The sequence below is a fragment of the Lissotriton helveticus genome, chromosome 5_1 (assembly GCF_964261635.1).
Source record: "Lissotriton helveticus chromosome 5_1, aLisHel1.1, whole genome shotgun sequence".
In the NCBI taxonomy this organism is placed as follows: Eukaryota; Metazoa; Chordata; class Amphibia; order Caudata; family Salamandridae; genus Lissotriton; species Lissotriton helveticus.
The window spans coordinates 6,198,905-6,219,622 of NC_136065.1; the positions used below are offsets into that span (position 1 = coordinate 6,198,905).

Genomic DNA, 20,718 nt, shown 5'->3' on the forward strand with positions numbered 1-20,718 from the left:
GAGGTGATCCCGGTGGAGAATAGCGAGTCCACCTCCTCTGCCGGAGGGACGTGGTTGAGACTGGATGAGGAAGCCTGGGGGTCAGGCTAAGACCACATCCGAGTCAGAGTGAGCAGTGAGCCACGTTTCCGTAAGGAATAGAATGTCGAGGTCGTGGTCAACAAGTAGAAGATTGATGAGCAGAGCATGCATGGGGAGCGATCTACAATTCAGTACGGCGAGTTTGAGGCCGGGCGGTGTAGAGGGGGGGTCAGCGAGGTGTAGCTGGGCTGGAAGACAAAGTGCACATCTGATGAAGGGTCCGTCTGAATCATGGAGATAGTGGCACTTAGTATTCTTGGAGGGTCTGAGACTTAAAAGCTCCCGGCGAGAAAAGCCTACCCTGTTGGAGGCTGGCCCCGGCATAGATTCTGGCCCTGTGCCCGTTCGTGCGCGGACGGGCGCAGACGGGCTTGCCTTAGGCGCGCCTTCGGCGCGCAAACGGCGCTCCCGCTGCGCTCGTCCGCTGCGCTCGTCCGCTGCGCTTCCTGGCCAGGCACATTTTAATGTGATGTTTTAGAGGGGCCTGTCCTGGGGGGGGCGTGGCCTAAAGGGGGCGTGGCCACCGTTGACGCGGTGCCGAGGTTGTTGTGGGCGTAGGAGGGGGTCGAGACAGCGTGGACGCGCTGAGGGCTGCTGCCCGAGCCTAGCGCTGCTCAAAGTGCCCAGGTGAGATTGAGTGAGAGTTAAAAGCAGAGGGTTTGTTTCACACACAAAATACAGTTTTTTAAAATAATCAGGAGCAAAAGTCCCGGCTTTCCGCCTCAGGACACAACAAATCTGACATACACACAGAGCCTGTAGACGAAGACTTCCTGATGGATACCTTTGATAACGCACAAAGGTCTTCATCCATCTTACCAATGCTCAAAGGAGTAATTAAACACGCTTCTGAAGTCTTCAAAGATCCAGTCAGAACTAGAATCATTAATCCTCGTATAGAGAAGAAATATAAAGCCGCCCCTTCAGATCCAACATACATTAAGGGGCCAGTACCGCTAGGCTCACTTGTAGTTTCCAACGAACGCAAGAGAGCAAACTCGCAAACATCAGGAGATGCTGCCCCACCAGATAAAGAGTCTAAGTTACTGGACGCATCAGGTAAGAGAACTGCGTCTCAAGCAGCAAACATGTGGCGTATCGCCAATACACAGGCACTGCTAGCCAGATATGATCGAGCACATTATGACGAATTGGAGTCAATAATGAAACACCTCCCTGATAAGTACAGGGATAGGGCACACAAACTCATCCAAGAGGGTAAAAACATTACAAATACCTCCATCAGATATGACCTTGATGCAGCGGACACTGCGTCTAGAGGAGTTAACACCAGCGTCTTACTAGGCATACACGCCTGGCTACGTATATCAGGATTCAATCCTGAGGTACAAACTGCCATTCTCAATCAACCTTTCGATGAGCAACACCTATTTGGACCCAATGTGGATGTATCTGTTGAAAAAATGAAGAAAGATACAGACACCGCCAAATCTATGGGAGCCCTGCAGTCGCAGGCTCCCAGGCGTTCATTTCGTCGCTCATCCTATAGAGGTGCCACCAGAGGATATTCCTCAGACTCAGCCTCGTCCTCATACAAAGCCCCTACACAATCCACTTAAGGCAAGGGCTACCAAAGGGGTGGGTACAGGGGTAACAATAACAAGGGCGGAGGTCAAATTAACAACTCCCGCTCTGCCTCTACCCCTGCCCAATGACTCCCTCCCCTTCCCCCGCCCCACTCCACTCCACTCCTGTCGGGGGAAGGCTTCAACAGTACCTGCCAGCCTGGGAAAACATCACATCAGACAGGTGGGTGTTACAAATTATACAATCAGGTTACTGTCTGGAACTAAAATCTACCCCCCCAAACATACCACCCAAGCAGCGCCCAATGTCACAGGAACATTTAACATTGCTCAGACAAAAGGTAATATCCCTCCGGCAGAAAAATGCAATAGAAATAGTTCCAGAGCACCAGAAAGACAAAGGAGTATACTCACTGTATTTCCAAATACGAAAAAAGGACGGATCACTAAGACCCATCCTAACCTCAGACCTCTAAACGTTTACTTTCAGTCGGACCATTTCCATATGGTCACACTTCAACAGGTCCTTCCACTACTGGTACTAAACGACTTCCTTGCCACTCTAGATCTCAAGGACGCCTACTTCCATATTCCCATCCACGCGGCGCACAGAAAATATCTCAGATTTGTGCTAGACGGACAACACTACCAGTTCAAAGTGCTCCCATTCGAAGTCACAAGCCAAGGGTGTTTACCAAATGCCTAGCAGTAGTAGCAGCACACTTAAGAAGACAGCATATTCACATCTTCCCATATCTGGACGACTGGCTCATAAACGCCAGCTCATACAGCCAGTGTGTGCAACACACTCACGCTACCATTCAACTGCTTCACGACTTGGGATTCACAGTAAATCACACCAAGTCGCATCTACAACCCTCACACATGCAACAGTATCTCGGTGCTACAATAAACACCCAACTAACAAGGATAACAAGTGTACAAACTCTTCTAACAAAATTCAAGACACACCACTCACTACCAGCTCGAGTGTTCATGCAGCTCATAGGAATGATGGCATCTTGCATATTTGTAGTTCCTCACGCAAGATTGCAAATGCGTCCACTTCAAGAGTGCCTAGCACGCCAATGGAAGCAGGCTCACGGTCAACTAACAGACCTAGTGTTGGTAGACGGTCGGACTCATCGTTCTCTTCAATGGTGGAACACCAAAAACCTTTCCAAAGGGCGACCGTTTCTAGAGCCAGTTCCTCAAATAGTCTTAACAGCGGACGCATCGCTCTCCGGCTGGGGAGCCCACCTCCTGCAACACACCATGCAAGGCAGGTGGACACCGCAACAAAAGCTAGTCCACATAAACCACCTAGAGTTACTAGCTGTGTTTCTAGCCCTAAAAGCTTTTCAGACTCAAGTGTCAGGCAAAGCTGTCTTAGTCCGCACAGACAATATGACAGCTATGTACTACATAAACAAACAAGGAGGGACACACTTTCTACAGCTCTCTCAGTTAGCACAGCAGATATGGAGATGGGCTATACCACTAAAGCTCTTCCTATTAGCCCAACACGTCCCAGGAGTACAAAACACCATGGCAGATCTGCTAAGTCGACAAACTCAGCAAATACATGAATGGGAACTTCATCCGCAAGTTCTTCATCCGTTCTTTCAAATGTGGGGACAACCTCAGATAGACCTCTTTGCCACCCACGAAAACGCAAAATGCCCAAGCTTTGCCGCCAGATACCTACACCCATTGTCCAAAGGCAATAAGATATGGTTGAACTGGTCAATACTATTTGCATACGCTTTTCCTCCTCTCCAACTACTTCCGTTAGTGGTACGCAAACTACAACAACATTCCCTGACACTCATTCTAGTCGCTCCAACTTGGGCCAGACAACCGTGGTACACCACGCTGTTGCAGATGTCTGTAGTACCACACCAAAAACTAAATCTATCTCCACGCCTATTAACACAGAACCATGGAGAGATCAGGCACCCGGACCCAGCTCAGCTTAACCTAGCGATCTGGCTCCTGATGTCATAGAGTTTGGTTACCTCAACCTTCCCCCAGAATGTATGAACGTTATCAAAGAAGATAGATGCTCCACCAATAGAGCATGTTACGCTGCTAAGTGGAAAAGGTTCGTCATATACTGCCAAAACAACCAAATTAATCCTTTAGATGTGTCTATTCAACACATCATTGGATATTTATTGCACCTTCAAAAGTGTAACTTAGCCTACACGTCTATCAGGTAACACCTTGCAGCCATTGCGGCATACTTGCAAAATAGGCAACATCTATCTCTCTTTAGAGTGCCAGCTATTAAAGCTTTCATGGAAGGACTCAAAAGAATAATTCTCCCAGAACTCCACCTGCACCAGTGTGGAATCTAAATGTGGTTCTCACAAGGTTAATGCGACCTCCCTTCGAACCATTACATAAATGCGAATTGCAATTTCTAACCTGGAAAGTACCTTTCCTAGTAGCCATTACGTCTCTCAGAAGGGTTAGTGAACTACAAGCATTTACCATTCAGGAACCCTTTCTGCAAATGCATCATAACAAAGTGGTTCTTCGCACTAATCCAAAATTCCTTCCAAAAGTCATTTCTCCTTTTCATCTAAATCAATCTGTTGAGCTGCCCGTATTTTTCTCGCAGCCACAAACAGTCGCAGAAAGAGCTCTACACACTTTAGATGTCAAGAGAGCATTACTGTACTACATTGAAAGGACACAAACTTTTCATAAGGCAAAACAACTTTTTGTGTCTTTCTCACCGCCCTATAAAGGCAATCCCATTTCAAAGTCAGGGATCGCTAGGTGGATTGTTAAAGGTATACTAATATGTTATCAAAAAGCCAAACGCACATGAACAATCCAACCAAAAGCCCATTCTACAAGAAAAATAGGGGCTTCGATGGCATTCTTAGGGAACATCCCCTTAGATGACATATGCAAAGCAGCCACATGGACTACACCGCACACATTCACGAAGCAGTACTGTGTGGATGTGCAAATTAAACAACAAGCCACGGTGGGCCAGGCTGTACTAAAAACTCTGTTTCAAACGACTGCAACAGATACGGGTTGTTGCCACTAGGTGTGGGAACTGCTATGTAATCTATGCATAGTGTGCAATCTGCAGCTCATATGCCTCGAACGGAAAATGCTACTTACCAGTATGCATCTGTTCTTGGCATGTAGAGCTGCAGAGTTGCACACGCCCACCCGCCTCCCCGGCTACCTTTATCTGTTCCAGTATTATCTCAATTAGATACATATCACATGGACATCACTATCTCTCATACAGCTCCATCACTTCCCTAATGGCGAAAAACAATCTGGGGATGGAGCCGATGACCATGCCCAGTATGATCCAAAGGAGGAGTCACCTACCCCGTGACTTCCAAAGACTTTCTACAAAACAAACTGCAAACATCCGGGCCCAACACTAGGTGGAAATCTATGCATAGTGTAGAACTCTGCAGCTCTACATGCCAAGAACAGATGCATACTGGTAAGTAGCATTTTCCTTATTTCTCCTCATTATTTCCTCTTTGCATGTGTGCCGCATTCTGCAGCATGCATAGAAAGGGGAAAAAGTCTCAAAGGAGAATGTTTGTGCAGGAAGGTGCATAACGCAGACACCTTTGCACCAGAGCTCAAGGCAGCCCAAAGGATGCCAGCGCATGGAGAGAGCAGAACGGCTTCATTTCTAGGATAGTTTACACATGAAGTAGCAAATCTGCACCCATAGAAATACTCATAGAACGGATGCAAATTTACTACTGTTAAGAATTCACAAACATTGGCAGAAGTACGCTTGGAAAGCTGCCCCACTCTCAGGTTTCCAGGCATTGAACTTGCAATCAAACACCCAGAAGGTAATGGGACAAGTGTGTGCAAACAGACTAACCACTGGCAATCCCTCTGGGTAGGAATCCAAACCACTTTGTTTACCCGCTGGACCTCTCTAGACGAGGGCCTTCTTCAGGATGTAGCAGATGGAGTAAAGGCAGGAGGTGTGGCCTAGAACTGTACTGCCTCGACTCCTCCCACCAAATGTAGGGATGTCTGCCAGCTCAACAGACATCTCTATACATTGGCAGGCACCGCTGTCATGGCGGATCCTGTCACTGTAGGATGGGTTCAATGGATGGCTCCGTCACACATGGTGGCTGACTGTCAAGGTTTTCCAAAAATGTTTGTTTTTCAAAAACAGACTCCCAAAGATGGAGTTTATTTGAAAAAAAAATAATGAACTCTACCAGTTTTCATGATGTTCACAATTGTTTCTTTTTTCTACTCTCCCTCAGGATATATCTGGCAGTGACGGAGAGTAAAAAACCCCATCTAACCGTCCACTCTAAACTGGGTCAGATGGCTTACTTCCGATGGCACCGAATCCATCGGGCTGTCGAAGGAAGTTTTACCCTGACAGAGTAGAATTTACTCCGTCAGCGTAAAACCTGCGGTGTGCCCAACTTTAAATCGGGCGGCAGACCAGGTGGCAGACCTTGAGTTTGGCGGGTTGCTACAGAGTACCCGTCCGCCAAACTCTAAATCAGCTCCAAAGACCAACCTAATGCAAATCGCTACCGACCCTTCTCCTCATGGAACATTGACGCCCATGCTCCGGAGTCAGCCGCTCTGGCCTCTGCGCCACACCTCTCCTTTCTCCTCATGGGAACCGTCCATCCAGGACCTTGGTCACTTCAGATATTCTCCCTGTGGCCCAGTGCTTTGTAGTTGGAAAATGTGAGATTGACACTCCCAAATCTCCCTGACTAAGCTGCGCCCCTGAGGCTGAGCTTCACTCCCCCCTCTCTGCTCCAACCTCCTAATGTAAACATTTGTGATCACCCAGTGAGACCATAGACTGAGTGACTTCTGTGACCTTACATCTCATAAAATGTGTTTTATTTTTCAGGAAAATCTTCCTATGCTGCAGCAAACCAAGGTGAGTGACTCTGACTTTTTTATGTTGAGATTTGTGAGTCTCTGAGAGTGAGTGAGAGAAGACACTCAATGTTCTCATGATTGTTAAAGGACAAAATGGCAAAGAAACCAGAACATCTTGAGTGAAACCAGGAAGTCTTTCTGTGTCAAACTGTGATCATTGTCCGTAGAACATCCAAGGGGCGGGGGGGGGGGGGACAACTCTTCTACCCATGAGGGAACGCGGGAGGACAACCATCCCAGACACCCCTATTCTACCCATGAGGGAGAGCGGCAGGGGGTCCCAGACACCGCTCTTCTACCCATGAGGGAACGCGGGAGGACAACCATCCCAGACACCGCTCTTCTACCCATGAGGGAGAGCGGCAGGGGGTCACAGGCACCGCTCTTCTACCCATGAGGGAGCACGGGGGACAACCATCCCAGACACCACTCTTCTACCCATGAGGGAGAGCGGCAGGGGGTCACAGACACCGCTCTTCTACCCATGAGGGAGCGCGGGGGACAACCATCCCATACACTGCTCTTCTACCCATGAGGGAGCGCGGGGGGACAACCATCCCAGACACCGCTCTTCTACCCATGAGGGAACGCGGGAGGACAACCATCCCAGACACCCCTATTCTACCCATGAGGGAGAGCGGCAGGGGGTCCCAGACACCGCTCTTCTACCCATGAGGGAACGCGGGAGGACAACCATCCCAGACACCACTCTTCTACCAATGAGGGAGAGCGGCAGGGAGTCACAGACACCGCTCTTCTACCCATGAGGGAGCGCGGGGGGACAACCATCCCAGACACCGCTCTTCTACCCATGAGGGAGAGCGGCAGGGAGTCACAGACACCGCTCTTCTACCCATGAGGGAGCACGGGGGACAACCATCCCAGACACCACTCTTCTACCCATGAGGGAGAGCGGCAGGGGGTCACAGACACCGCTCTTCTACCCATGAGGGAGCGCGGGGGGACAACCATCCCAGACACCGCTCTTCTACCAATGAGGGAGCGCGGGGGACAACCATCCCAGACACTGCTCTTCTACCCATGAGGGAGCACGGGGGGACAACCATCCCAGACACGCTCTTCTACCCATGAGGGAATGCCGGGGGACACCCATACCAGACACCGCTCTTCTACCCATGAGGGAACGTGGGGGAAAACCATCCCAGAGACCGCTCTTCTACGCATGAGGGAGCGTGGGGGACAACCATCCCAGACACCCCTATTCTACCCATGAGGGAGCGTGGGGGACAACCATCCCAGACACCGCTCTTCTACCAATGAGGGAGCGCGGGGGGACAACCATCCCAGACACCGCTCTTCTACCAATGAGGGAGCGCGGGGGGACAACCATCCCAGACACCACTCTTCTACCCGTGAGGGAGCAGGGGGGGACAACCATCCCAGACGCCGCTCTTCTACCAATGAGGGAGAGCGGCAGGGGGTCACAGACACCGCTCTTCTACCAATGAGGGAGCGCGGGGGACAATCATCCCAGACACTGCTATTCTACCCATGAGGGACTGCGGGGGGACAACCATCCCAGACACCGCACTTCTACCAATGAGGGAGCGCTGGGGGACAACCATCCCAGACACCGCTCTTCTACCAATGAGGGAGCGCGGGGGACAACCATCCCAGACACCGGTCTTCTACCAATGAGGGAGCGCGGGGGACAACCATCCCAGACACTGCTATTCTACCCATGAGGGACTGCGGGGGGACAGCCATCCCAGACACCGCACTTCTACCAATGAAGGAGCGCTGGGGGACAACCATCCCAGACACCGCTATTCTACCCATGAGGGAGCGCGGGGGACAACCATCCCAGACACCGCTCTTCTACCCATGAGGGAACGCGGGAGGACAACTATCCCAGACACTCCTATTCTACCCATGAGTGTGCACGGGGGGACAACCATCCCAGACACCACTCTTCTACCCATGAGGGAGCGCAGGGGGACAACCATCCGAGACACCGCTCTTCTACCCATGAAGGAGCGCGGGAGAACAACTATCCCAGACACCCGTATTCTACCCATGAGGGAGCGCGGGGGACATCCATCCCAGACACCCCTATTCTACCCATGAGGGAGAGCGGCAGGGGGTCCCAGACACCGCTCTTCTACCCATGATGGAGCGCGGGGGGACAACCATCCCAGACACCACTCTTCTACCCATGAGGGAGCACGGGGGGACAACCATCCCAGACACCACTCTTCCACCCATGAGGGAGAGCGGCAGGGGGTCACAGACACCGCTCTTCTACCCATGAGGGAGCACGGGGACAACCATCCCAGACACCGCACTTCTACCAATGAGGGAGCGCTGGGGGACAACCATCCTAGACACCACTCTTCTACCCATGAGGGAGAGCGGCAGGGGGTCACAGACACCGCTCTTCTACCCATGAGGGAGCGCGGGGGGACAACCATCCCAGACACCACTCTTCTACCCGTGAGGGAGCAGGGGGGGACAACCATCCTAGACACCACTCTTCTACCCATGAGGGAGAGCGGCAGGGAGTCACAGACACCGCTCTTCTACCCATGATGGAGCACGGGGGACAACCATCCTAGACACCACTCTTCTACCCATGAGGGAGAGCGGCAGGAGGTCACAGACACCGCTCTTCTACCCATGAGGGAGCGCGGGGGGACAACCATCCCAGACGCCGCTCTTCTACTCATGAGGGAGCACGGGGACAACCATCCCAGACACCGCTCTTCTACCAATGAGGGAGCGCGGGGGACAACCATCCCAGACACCGCTATTCTACCCATGAGTTACTGCGGGGGGACAACCATCCCAGACACCGCACTTCTACCAATGAGGGAGTGCTGGGGGACAACCATCCCAGACACCGCTACTCTTTTCATGAGGGAGGGCGGGGGGACAACCATCCCAGACACCGCTATTCTACCCATGAGGGAGCGCGGGGGACAACCATCCCAGACACCGCTACTCTTTTCATGACGGAGGGCGGGGGGACAACCATCCCAGACACCGATCTTCTACCCATGAGGGAACGCGGGAGGACAACTATCCCAGACACTCCTATTCTACCCATGAGGGAGCACACGGGGACAACCATCCCAGACACCGCTCTTCTACCCATGAGGGAGCGCAGGGGGACAACCATCCCAGACACCACTCTTCTACCCATGAAGGAGCGTGGGAGAACAACTATCCCAGACACCCGTATTCTACCCATGAGGGAGCGTGGAGGACAACCATCCCAGAGACGACTCTTCTACCAATGAGGGAGCGCGGGGAGACAACCATCCCAGACACCCCTATTCTACCCATGAGGGAGCGCGGGGGGATAACCATCCCTGACACCCCTATTCTACCCATGAGGGAGTGCAGGGGGACACCCATCCCAGACACCGCTCTTCTACCCATGATGGAGCGCGGGGGACAACCATCCCAAACACCGCTCTTCTACCCATGAGGCAGCGCCGGGGGACAACCATCCCAGACACCGCTCTTTTACCCATGATGGAGCGCGGGGGACAACCATCCCAAACACCGCTCTTCTACCCATGAGGCAGCGCGGGGGGACAACCATCCTAGACACCGCTCTTCTACCCATGAGGAAGCGCGGGGGACAACCATCCTAGACACCGCTATTCTACCCATGAGGGAGAGTGGCAGGGGGTCCCAGACTCTATTCTACCCATGAGGGAGAGCGGCAGGGGGTTCCAGATAAAGAAAAAGAAAGTACAAAAGTCCCTAGACAGCCCATAACTTGGGAAAACTTAGCTACAAGATGATGCTAAGGGGATACATCACTACCCTTTCAATGCCTACACCACACGTATAATAAATCACAATAGTAGAGGAAAATAGAAATCATAAAACAATCATAAAAAACACTTTAGAATGATGTGTAGAAAATTGTACAATTTATTCGATCAGTTATACATTCATAAAATCTTCTTAGTGCCAAAGAAAACAATTTAAAAATGTGCGGATGCACATGAAGAATACATTTAAAAAAGTTGTACACAGAGGGGGTTCCAGATGCCACCGATCGCTTCAAAGCTTCGATCACTCCAGTCACATGGAGCTGTACCAATGCAAGCCCTCGAGTGCCACCTGTACACCCAGATATCAAAAGTGCCCAGTCTGCCAACGTGATCCAAGCCTCTGAAGTCTCTCCAGTGGAGCACAGACAAACCAGCGAGTGGGAAGAGCAGGGGCTTGATCCTATTAAACTGGAGCAGTCACCAAAGTCTTCTAGAGCAATATTCTGGGGACCGCATCACGGGGGGATGTGATGTAGAGCAGGGCATCTTCGGCATACAGCGATATTAAATGTCATCTCTGCCCTATGCGTCGCCCCATCGCTCAAGTTCCTGTCCAGCCCATACTGCCATAGGTGAAGATCAAGGGCGACAATAGGCAGCCCTGCACCGTTCCTCGCTCCAATGTCCATTTTTCTTCCCAGCTCTGACCCACTCGTACCCGGACGTTCGGCTTCGTATAAAGAGGTCTGAACCACCAGCAGAACCGCAGGCTGAATCACGCTGCCCTTAATACTTCCTGGAGGTCTCCCCAATCCACAGTGTCAAACGCCTTCTCGAGGTCGACGGCCACTAGAGCTAGTTCCTCATCCCAATGTTCTACCTCACCCCTGATTACCTCCTGGAGGTATCCCCAATCCACAGCATCAAACGCCTTCTCGAGGTCGACGGCCACTAGCGCCGGTTCCTCCTCCCAATGTTGTACCGCACCCCTTAATACCTCCTGGAGGTATCCCCAATCCACAGTGTCAAACGCTTTCTCGGGGTCGACGGCCACTAGCGCCAGCTCCTCCTCCTAATGTTCTACCTCATGCATGACATGTGATAATCGCCTTATATTTATGCTCGTGTTGCAGACCGGGATAAGCCCACACTGATCCTCATGGATGAGGTGGGCATATGTAGGGACAGTCGCCTCACCAGTGCTTTACAGAGTATTTTAGCATCAGAGTTATGCATAGTGACCGGGCGCTATGCCGCAGGGTCCCGACCGTCATCCCCTGTTCCAATAGCATGCATATTTCCCCTTCCCGCAGGGATGGGGCAAGAGTCCCCGTTCAGACGCCTCCTCATACTTGCAATAGTGGTTGTGCCAACTTCTCTGAGTATTATATCAAAGCAGAGATGCCAGGGCTCGAATTCAGTTCACAACTGCTTTTTATTTAGCAGCTATGTGCCTTCTTTAAGTAGATTCAGAAGGTTCATGTATTCATTCATACATTTCTTTTCAAATTTCAAATTGTTTACATTTTATACAAACGTCAGAGGTTTAGACAAACCTTACAGTTAAAATGATACATGCATAAATCATACATATAATGCTTTGTAAATAATAAATAGAAACTTTCATTGACAATTAAACAGGGCTATTTCAACATTAGATCAACTCGATCTGATACACCTGTACTTATTTTTCAGCTAGTCCTAACAGTCTAGCGTGCATATTTATTAGGACTAAACACATTGGGCCTTATGACTTTTACTACAATCGCCCTATATTCGTGTACGTGGATACTCTGATCCGAACCGTCAAGGTTTAGATTCCCTTGAAAACAGCCAAACAGCCGACGCGTTTCCAAACCCTTTATTCTGTTTACAGGGTTCTTCCTCAGGGCTGAGCTGTGTGCCTCTTCTCTCGAAAATGTTTGTTATCGTTTTCGGGCACAGGGCGTCTGATTGTCCTTCTGTATCGCCATTGCTTGATCTATCCTTAAGAGTTCTCAAAAAGGTGCGTTGTCCATATATGAAGATCTTCGACTACTGAGGTTTGACATCAGTAGTCGACTCGCGGTAAATCAAACACCATTCATGCGGCCACACGGGGATCACTAAAACAGACTCGGGTACATCCAAAAGAGAGACCCTACCTAATAGGAGAACAACACGAAGAAAACACAACAGAGTGGAACCGCATACTAGGCACACACCCTTCCAGGTCACAAAACTAAGCATCGCTGAACCAAAAAGATCTTCATATATGGACAACGCACGTTTTTGAGAACTCTTAAGGATAGATCAAGCAATGGCGATACAGAAGGACAATCAGACGCCCTGTGCCCGAAAACGATAACAAACATTTTCGAGAGAAGAGGCACACAGCTCAGCCCTGAGGAAGAACCCTGTAAACAGAATAAAGGGTTTGGAAACGCGTCGGCTGTTTGGCTGTTTTCAAGGGAATCTAAACCTTGACGGTTCGGATCAGAGTATCCACGTACACGAATTTAGGGCGATTGTAGTAAAAGTCATAAGGCCCAATGTGTTTAGTCCTAATAAATATGCACGCTAGACTGTTAGGACTAGCAGAAAAATAAGTACAGGTGTGTCAGATCGAGTTGATCTAATGTTGAAATAGCCCTGTTTAATTGTCAATGAAAGTTTCTATTTATTATTTACAAAGCATTATATGTATGATTTATGCATGTATCATTTTAACTGTAAGGTTTGTCTAAACCTCTGACGTTTGTATAAAATGTAAACAATTTGAAATTTGAAAAGAAATGTATGAATGAATACATGAACCTTCTGAATCTACTTAAAGAAGGCACATAGCTGCTAAATAAAAAGCAGTTGTGAACTGAATTCGAGCCCTGGCATCTCTGCTTTGATATAATGTACACTTGTCCAGCCAGGACTTAAAGGACAAAACCCCCCCTAGTGTTAAAAACTTCTCTGAGTAGGCCTGATAAAATGCAAACAGGAATCCCCCCCCCCCCCATGGGCACCTTGCCCCTGGGCAGCTCCCGCAGTTCCTAGAGTATCTCCTCAGCTGTTAGTTGTGCCTCCAATTCCTTCTTCCCCGCCAGTGGGAGGCGCGTCAGTTTCAGCCCCCCAAAAATGGGACATGGTATATCCGGCCAGTAAATGCTGTTGAAACACTTCCAGTATGCCTACCCGGGAGTGTACCATGTCTCCCATTGTGTTGCGCAAGCAGGTCATTAGCGCTGGTGTCTGCTCCGTGCGCAGAGTCTGTAATGGCAGAGCGTGTATTTGTCCAGCCTGCCCCAGACGTCTCTAATTTTCTCACGTCACATACTCTCTCGGGCACTTTCAGTGGGGTGTGCTTGGTCACCATACTGCATCTCTACTAAGGCATCTTCCGTATCCCTCAACTCACGCTATAGCTTTCAACGGACTCCACGGGTGAGTCCCATACCCAGGCCCCTCAATACCATCTTCATTGCCTCCCTCTCCGTGTTTCTACTGAATGTCCCCCTCCAAATGAGTGTCCTGTAGTCCGACAGCACCGGGGCAGCAGGGCCAGACTGGGAACCAAAACCGGCCCCGGCAAAGTGCTCGGCCGCCGCCCCCCCCCCCCCCCCGGGGAGGTTGGGGGTGCGACCGAGCTCTTTGCCGGGCCGGTTTTCGGCCGATTTTGTTACAGGGCCGATTTTGCAGCTATGCTGCAGAAACGGCCCAAAATCGGCCCCTACCCTTGCGGTGCACCGGGGGATTGCCCGGTGCCCGCAACGGTCAGTCCGGGCCCTGTGGGGCAGCGTCTCCCTCCCCTACTGATCCTCCAGAATATCGGAGGGCGTCCTCCACTGTTGAGGTCCCTGGTCGAGGGCATTCCACCGTACTTACAAGAGCGTGATCCGATGGGAATCTAGTTAAATGGTCACCCCCATGTCCCTGACCAGCCTGGTATGCATGTTATTTGTGGGGAAAAAGCATGCCTGGTAGTTGAATAGCCTACCTTCGTTCTTTGGCCAGTAGAGGGAGTAAAGTTTTATTCAAACAGTATTGTTAGATTTCAAGTTAGTGAGGCCTTTACCTGCAGAAGACCAAAGTGTGGATTGAGCCTGTCTGTCTCCTAGGAGATTCTGAACAGGAAAAACAACTCCCCAGCCCCCCCACCCCCCTCCAGGCCAGCAGACCCAGGACTGGGGATTGGCTACTCAACTACCAGGCAACTCTGAGCCGTCCCCTCACACTACCCCAGGCCCCTTAAGGCCTTGCTGAGTGCACCCCAAATAATTCTCCATCTTGTGAGTTGCAGCCTCCCTGTGCCCCAGATTGCAGTGAGCAGAGTCCAGGAAGTGGTAAGGAGGGAGACTAGTGTTGTCTCTTCCCCAAAACTAAAGTTTTAACGATTTTCCCTTTCTGTGATTTCTGTCTTTGCCTGTGGTTGTTACAGTTTAAAAATTGTAGTTTTAACCTGTCTGTGATTGGATATTTTATCACCTGTTTTGTGTTTTAAACCTGTGCTTTTTCCTGCCATTGATTGCTTCTATTTAATGTGTTGAATTGTGGGATTTGCTGTCCTAACTCTGTAGTTTTTCCCTTTCATTGCTGATGACTTTCAGTTTCTCCTTTGCTCTGTGCTAAGACCTGTATGTTAAAACATTGCACCCCAGCCACCATTTTGTGTTCACAAGCCAGTGAAACCAGCTCCCCTGCCTCCTCCCCAGAAGCAGGGATATTCTACATCAGAGGCTGCTTCTGTGAGTTGTTTAAACTGTGTTTACTAGGGACTGTGCACTTCGTTTTTTGGACATTAGAGAGAATAAAGTTGTATTCAAACAGTATTGTTAGATTTCAAGTTAGTGAGGTCTTTACCTGCAGAAGTCCAAAGTGTGGATTGAGCCTGTCTGTCTCCTAGGAGATTTTGAACAGGAAAAGCAACCTTGTCTGAGGTCGCTGGGACCTTATATGGTCTGATATTGTTTTGTACATGTGTACACTGATTGGTTGTTGTAGCTGATGTTTCTATTGGATTAGGGTTAGTGTCCTCATTGGTTGGGTATTTGAGTGTTCTGATTAGTTTCTGGGTCTGCGATTCAATAAATGTAGGGTTGGGACTAGGGCTAGGGTTAGGATTTCTATTGGAAGTAGGGACTAGGCTTTCCTGTGTCATTGGTTGTTGGGACTAGGGTGAGACTAGGGCTAGGGTTAGACTTTTAATTGGAAGTAGCGATTAGGGCTTCTGGTGTGATTGGTTGCTGGACTGGTTGTGGGACTAACAGTAGGGTAAGGCTTTCTATTGGAAGTAGGGGCAAGGGCTTCCTGTGCCATTGGTTGCTTGGATTTGGGGTGGGACTACTGGTAGGGCTAGGGCCTCTATTGTACGTAGAGATTAGGGTTTTTGAACTGATTGGGTGCTTGGACTAGGGCTAAGATTGGCTGTAAGGTCCTGGTCTCTTATTGGTTCTAGAATTTTAGGGCTAGTGTTGTGATTGGATAGTGTTAGGGCTAGGGTTCCCATTGGCTGATGGGGTCACCTGATTAATAGGGCTATAAAAGGCCAGGCTTAGGGCGCCTCAGCCCGGGCTTTGAGGCTAAGGGTGGAGAGGACAAGGGCAGTTGCCTGTTTGGGCCTGTTAAGGGCGGAGAGGACAAGGGCAGTTGCCTGTTTGAGCCTGTTAAGGGCACTTATGGATCTATATATTTATCACTTTCTTCTAATTTAGCATTTCCAATGCACTTCCCTATTTCTCAGCCTATACTTCACTCAATATATCCCCTACGTCCACTCTCTCGTGTTCAAAAGCTTTATTCGATTTGTAAAACAAACCATACAAGCAAGACAGATTTACATATTTAACATTGATTCTAAAATTTCATCAAGGTCACCAAATCTAAAAACTATCTAAAAACCATCATAGACATAATATATTACAGTCTAAAAACATAATTTGACCAGTACAATTTGGATTTAGACGATACACAGTCTATTACCTGATAAAAACTAAATTCACTTATAATACATACAAATATACAGACAGGAAGACATAGAGTTAAAACACGGTCAAATGCATCAAATGACTATGGCTTTCCTGGCAGCTGTACATTTTAGTATATATGACGCAACAAAAAAACAAATATCCAGATCCTTTAAACAGGATAGTAGCTGTAAAGCATTCTTTGTAGAACAAACATTATTTTTTAAAAAGATGGGTTTTAGATATAATATCCTAAAAGAATGATAACATTTACAAAACAATAAAAAGTGGCAGCAACTCTGACGTGAGATGTTGTCACAAGGGCATACGGTATCGGATCTGGCTTTCATTACAGGGAATGCAACAAGATGGTGTACGATTCCCAACCTTAAGCGTGTTAAAACAAACCGGTGAGAGTTACGAGTAACACTAGAAAGATAAGGTTGGAAACCGGTAATTGGATTACATTCCCGGTAGGACATCACAGATTGTAACGTTCCGGACACCCTGTCACGACACTCCTTCTTGTGATTTAAAAACCTTTGTTTTATGTCGTTTTTGGGGATGGATACAACAGATTTGAGGTCAAGAAATATGTCAAACTTAAATAGAAGATTGAACCAGTGGTGTATGTATTTAAGCCACATGATTCGCGAAGAGTGGTCCAACCTGAGACAATCAAGGATTATCTCCTGGGTAAATTGTGTTTCAGTCTTGGCCCAGATTGAGCGCCATAGCAGCAAGGGACGTAGTGCTGCTAAATCAGAGATAAATTTGATTCCGACTTCTTCGTGAATCAGTTCTACTGATGCTGAAGGTGGGACGCACAGCAACTTTCTGAGGAACTTATTTTCTTCTCTCTGCACAGTTGGGCCAACACAATGTCCCCACACCCCCGCACCGTACAGCGTTGATGTAACACATCTTACATTGTAGATGTTCATCATATCTTTAATTTAATTGAATTTAATTGTGGGTTTATATAGCGCTAGAATCAACTCCCGGAGGAGTATCTCCGCGCTTTGACCGCTGGGGAACCCGTCCTGGCTCACCCTGAGAGATGGTCCCTAATGGGTATCTCTAAGGTGCGACCAAGCATCCCTGGCGGTCTGGGGGGCCGTTGTGAAGATGAGGCAAGCTAATGCCCAGAGTTGCCAAGTGTGGTCCCTGACTGGAGTAGGCACCGAGGCGAGAATTATCGAGCCCGCTGACCCTGGTCCACGACCCTGCCGCGTCGGGAATCGAACCCTGGTCCCGGGCCGTCCTCTGCTTACGGGTCTGCCGCCTCTAACCAGTGAGCCACACCACTCCACACATATCTTTGATGCTCCTCACCCCAAGTTTAGATGAAAATTTTAAAATACTATTAGTGGACCTTATCATTTTTAAGCTGATATTGTCGAGCTCGGGTTGCCATGTCCCATTGTTTGCATAAGTAATTCCTAGATAGCAAAAGGTTTTAACTTGTATCATCTTAACCTTTTCTATAAAAAAGGTAGAGTTAGCTTTCTTATCTTTCATCCCACAGGACAGTACAAAGGTTTTAGATGTATTTACTAGTAGTCTCCTACTTTCAATAAACAACATAAATCTGTCAATAAGACGCTGTAAACCAATCTGTGTGCGAGACAATAACACAGCGTCATCCGCATACAATAAGATTGGAACCGGTTTCCCTCCTATCAATGGTGCATCTCCGGGAATCTCGCACAGAATGGGATCAATTTGGTTAATAAAAAGAGAAAATAAAAGGGGGGCCAGTACACAGCCCTGGCGAATGCCTCTTGAAACTTTAAAGAAAGGAGTGCATTCGCCTAGGGGACCGTAGCGCACCTTGCATGACGATCTCTCATAGAGCCTGGACAGGAAATGAACAATCTCCTTGGGTGCTCCCGACTCTATCAGAACCTGCCATAGTATAGAGTGGTCAACCAGGTCGAACGCGCTACTCAAATCCGCGAAACAAAGAAACAGGCTGCCTTTTTTAACTTCTGTATATTTGTTAATTAAAAGATCTAGATTGACACACTGTTCAAGTGTCCCCATGCCTTTCCTGAAACCGTATTGGACCTTAGTTAAAATATCCCTGTCAGTTGCCCAGGGTTCCAGTCGCTTCAGCATAATTCGACTCATTACCTTGACTGATGCATCCAACAATGAAATGGGACGATGATTACATGCCTCCGATTTGCTGCCTTTCTTAAAAAGTGGTATGATAACCGACTGTCCCTATGATGGTGGAAAGCAGCCCTCTGCTGCTGCATTAAAAAGCCTCACCAGAATGGGCGCCCACAGATTCATCTCAGTTTTAAGTAGGTCTATGGGTACTCCGTCTGGGCCCGGAGCCTTTCCTCCTTTACTATTGGACAGGCCTTCGTAAACCTCATCCAGGCTTATTCCCAGTGGTAAGGGCAACCAAACAGAAACCTCATGGGCCAGGGTTTCTAAAGACTTCCCGTCGGGATTGAAAATATTAGTATAATGTTCTATCCATGCATTGCAAGCTACATAGGATGTTAGTTCCAGGATACCGTCTGTGTTTAGAAAGGGGCTGTTAATGGTCTCCCAGTAGAGTTTGCTGTTTTGCATTTCAGCTGCTAAGTTTAAATTATGCCAAGCTTCTTCTTGCAGGACCTTTTTCCTATTGGAAAGGGCCACCTTGTAATTGGCACACAATATTTTGATGTTAATGTTGTTGCGTGGTTTATTACTAAGTGCCTTTTTAAGTTTACGTAGGGATGATGTACAATGTTTGTCAAACCAACCCAACCTAACAGCTCTATTTTTTGTCTGTTTCTTTGTAAATATTCCTTCAATGGTTGTGTTTATCCTAATAAAGCTTGAAAGCAGGGTTGCAGAATTGGTGACATCTCCAAGACAAAAATTAATCTAATTTCTGCATTTTTCTACTACCTCCTTATGTTTTTTCACTGGATCGATTCCGGCCCATTTGATCCTTGGGCCGTTCGGTCTCGTGGGGACTATGTCCGTGAAGCAGATTTCGTTATTGGATGGCTTTGTTCCCCAACCCAATAGAGTCAAAGAGATACTATTATGATCACTTAGGATTTCTTCCCTAACTCACAGATTAGTGTATTCGCTATTATTGGACATCAAAATGTGATCAATATTGGTGTTGGCGTTCCTACCTGTGAATGTAGGACAAGTAAGATTGAGCTTGTTCTTGTTACAACTAAGCAAATCTAGGTCAAATTTGACTAGCAATTTATTTAATATCGAGCCATAATTACAGTGTGGGAAGTGTAGGCAATCCACACTCTCAGCCACGACACTGCTGCCCATCTCTTTTCTAAAACCACAAGGGTTACCCATTGCTAAAGGGCATGGCTGAATATTAAAATCGCCGGCCCAAAGGATGACTACCATTCTACGTGAAGTTGCCGATACCCTTTTGATTTCGCTTTCCAGGGGGAATAAAATATTTCCCCTCGAGGCGTCAAAATTGTTGTTGTAGAAATTTACAAGAATTAGATCTTTACCCTTGCTAGATTCCATCCGTAACACCTGACTGTGTGTTCCAACAGCAGAATAACTTTTGGTTTTAAAGTTAATCAATTTGTTGGAAATTAGTAACAATAGGCCATCCTTTGCTCTACCTGATGAGGAATTAGAGGCGTTTAGACAATGAGATGAGTAGCCTTCTACGTAAATAGGTTCTTGACACCATGTTTCTTGGAGGCAGATGATGTCATGGCCAGCCCCGATTAAACTCCTTCCAAAACGGGGTATTCAATTTACCTGTGATGCCGGCTATATTCCAGGTAATAATTGTGTAACCCACAGCTGCAGCTGCAGTTATGGTATCACTTTCTCGTTGTGGGGCAGGCATTTTATCAAAGACACCCAACTTGATACCTGTGGATGCTACCAATGACTCGTGTTGAACCGCTAATAGGTCTTCTACTATATCAGGTATCCTACCTGGGTTAGATGTACCCGCTATCTGTATAGGGATGATTGGGTCATTAAGTAAATTTGGTGCCATAGGGATTTCAGAGTGAGTAGCTAAAGCACTCCCTGGCTTCTCATCAGGCCCTAGTACCCCCTGGGTCGGGTTAATACTATATAGAATGGCCGACGGTCAATCGACCATTTCCAGGCAATCATATCTATTTCTAACGGGAATACCTCGCCATCCCTCCATTGTATGCTGATCTCTGCTAGGATACCACGGCCGAGGTTCCCACTCCCTACTCCTATTCCTCTGAGTATACCAGGGACCCTCATAGCTCCAGGGGCGCTCTGGTGGTTGCACCCAATTTGGGGCTATCGGGTACTGGTGGCTACCTGCAGATGGATAAAAGTAGGAGAGGCGATATGCATCAATCCCCCCTTTCTTGGCCAGAACTGGCCATGAACAAATATAATCCACAGTGTCTGGATCATCGCAGGTTACTATAATACAGTCTCCCTGTGTACTTTTGGGTTCAGCCCCAATCCACGATACTCTACGCA

General features: G+C 48.4%; 1 protein-coding gene across 1 annotated transcript in view; it reads left to right on the forward strand.

The window, feature by feature from the left end:
* The window catches only part of LOC144754051 (class I histocompatibility antigen, Gogo-OKO alpha chain-like), a 250,093-nt gene that overhangs the window by 189,976 nt on the left and 39,399 nt on the right, over positions 1–20,718 (forward strand). The window contains exon 6 of the mRNA XM_078641566.1: positions 6,526–6,555. Within this exon, the coding sequence (XP_078497692.1) occupies positions 6,526–6,555 (30 nt within the window). The remainder of the gene's footprint in view (positions 1–6,525; positions 6,556–20,718) is intronic.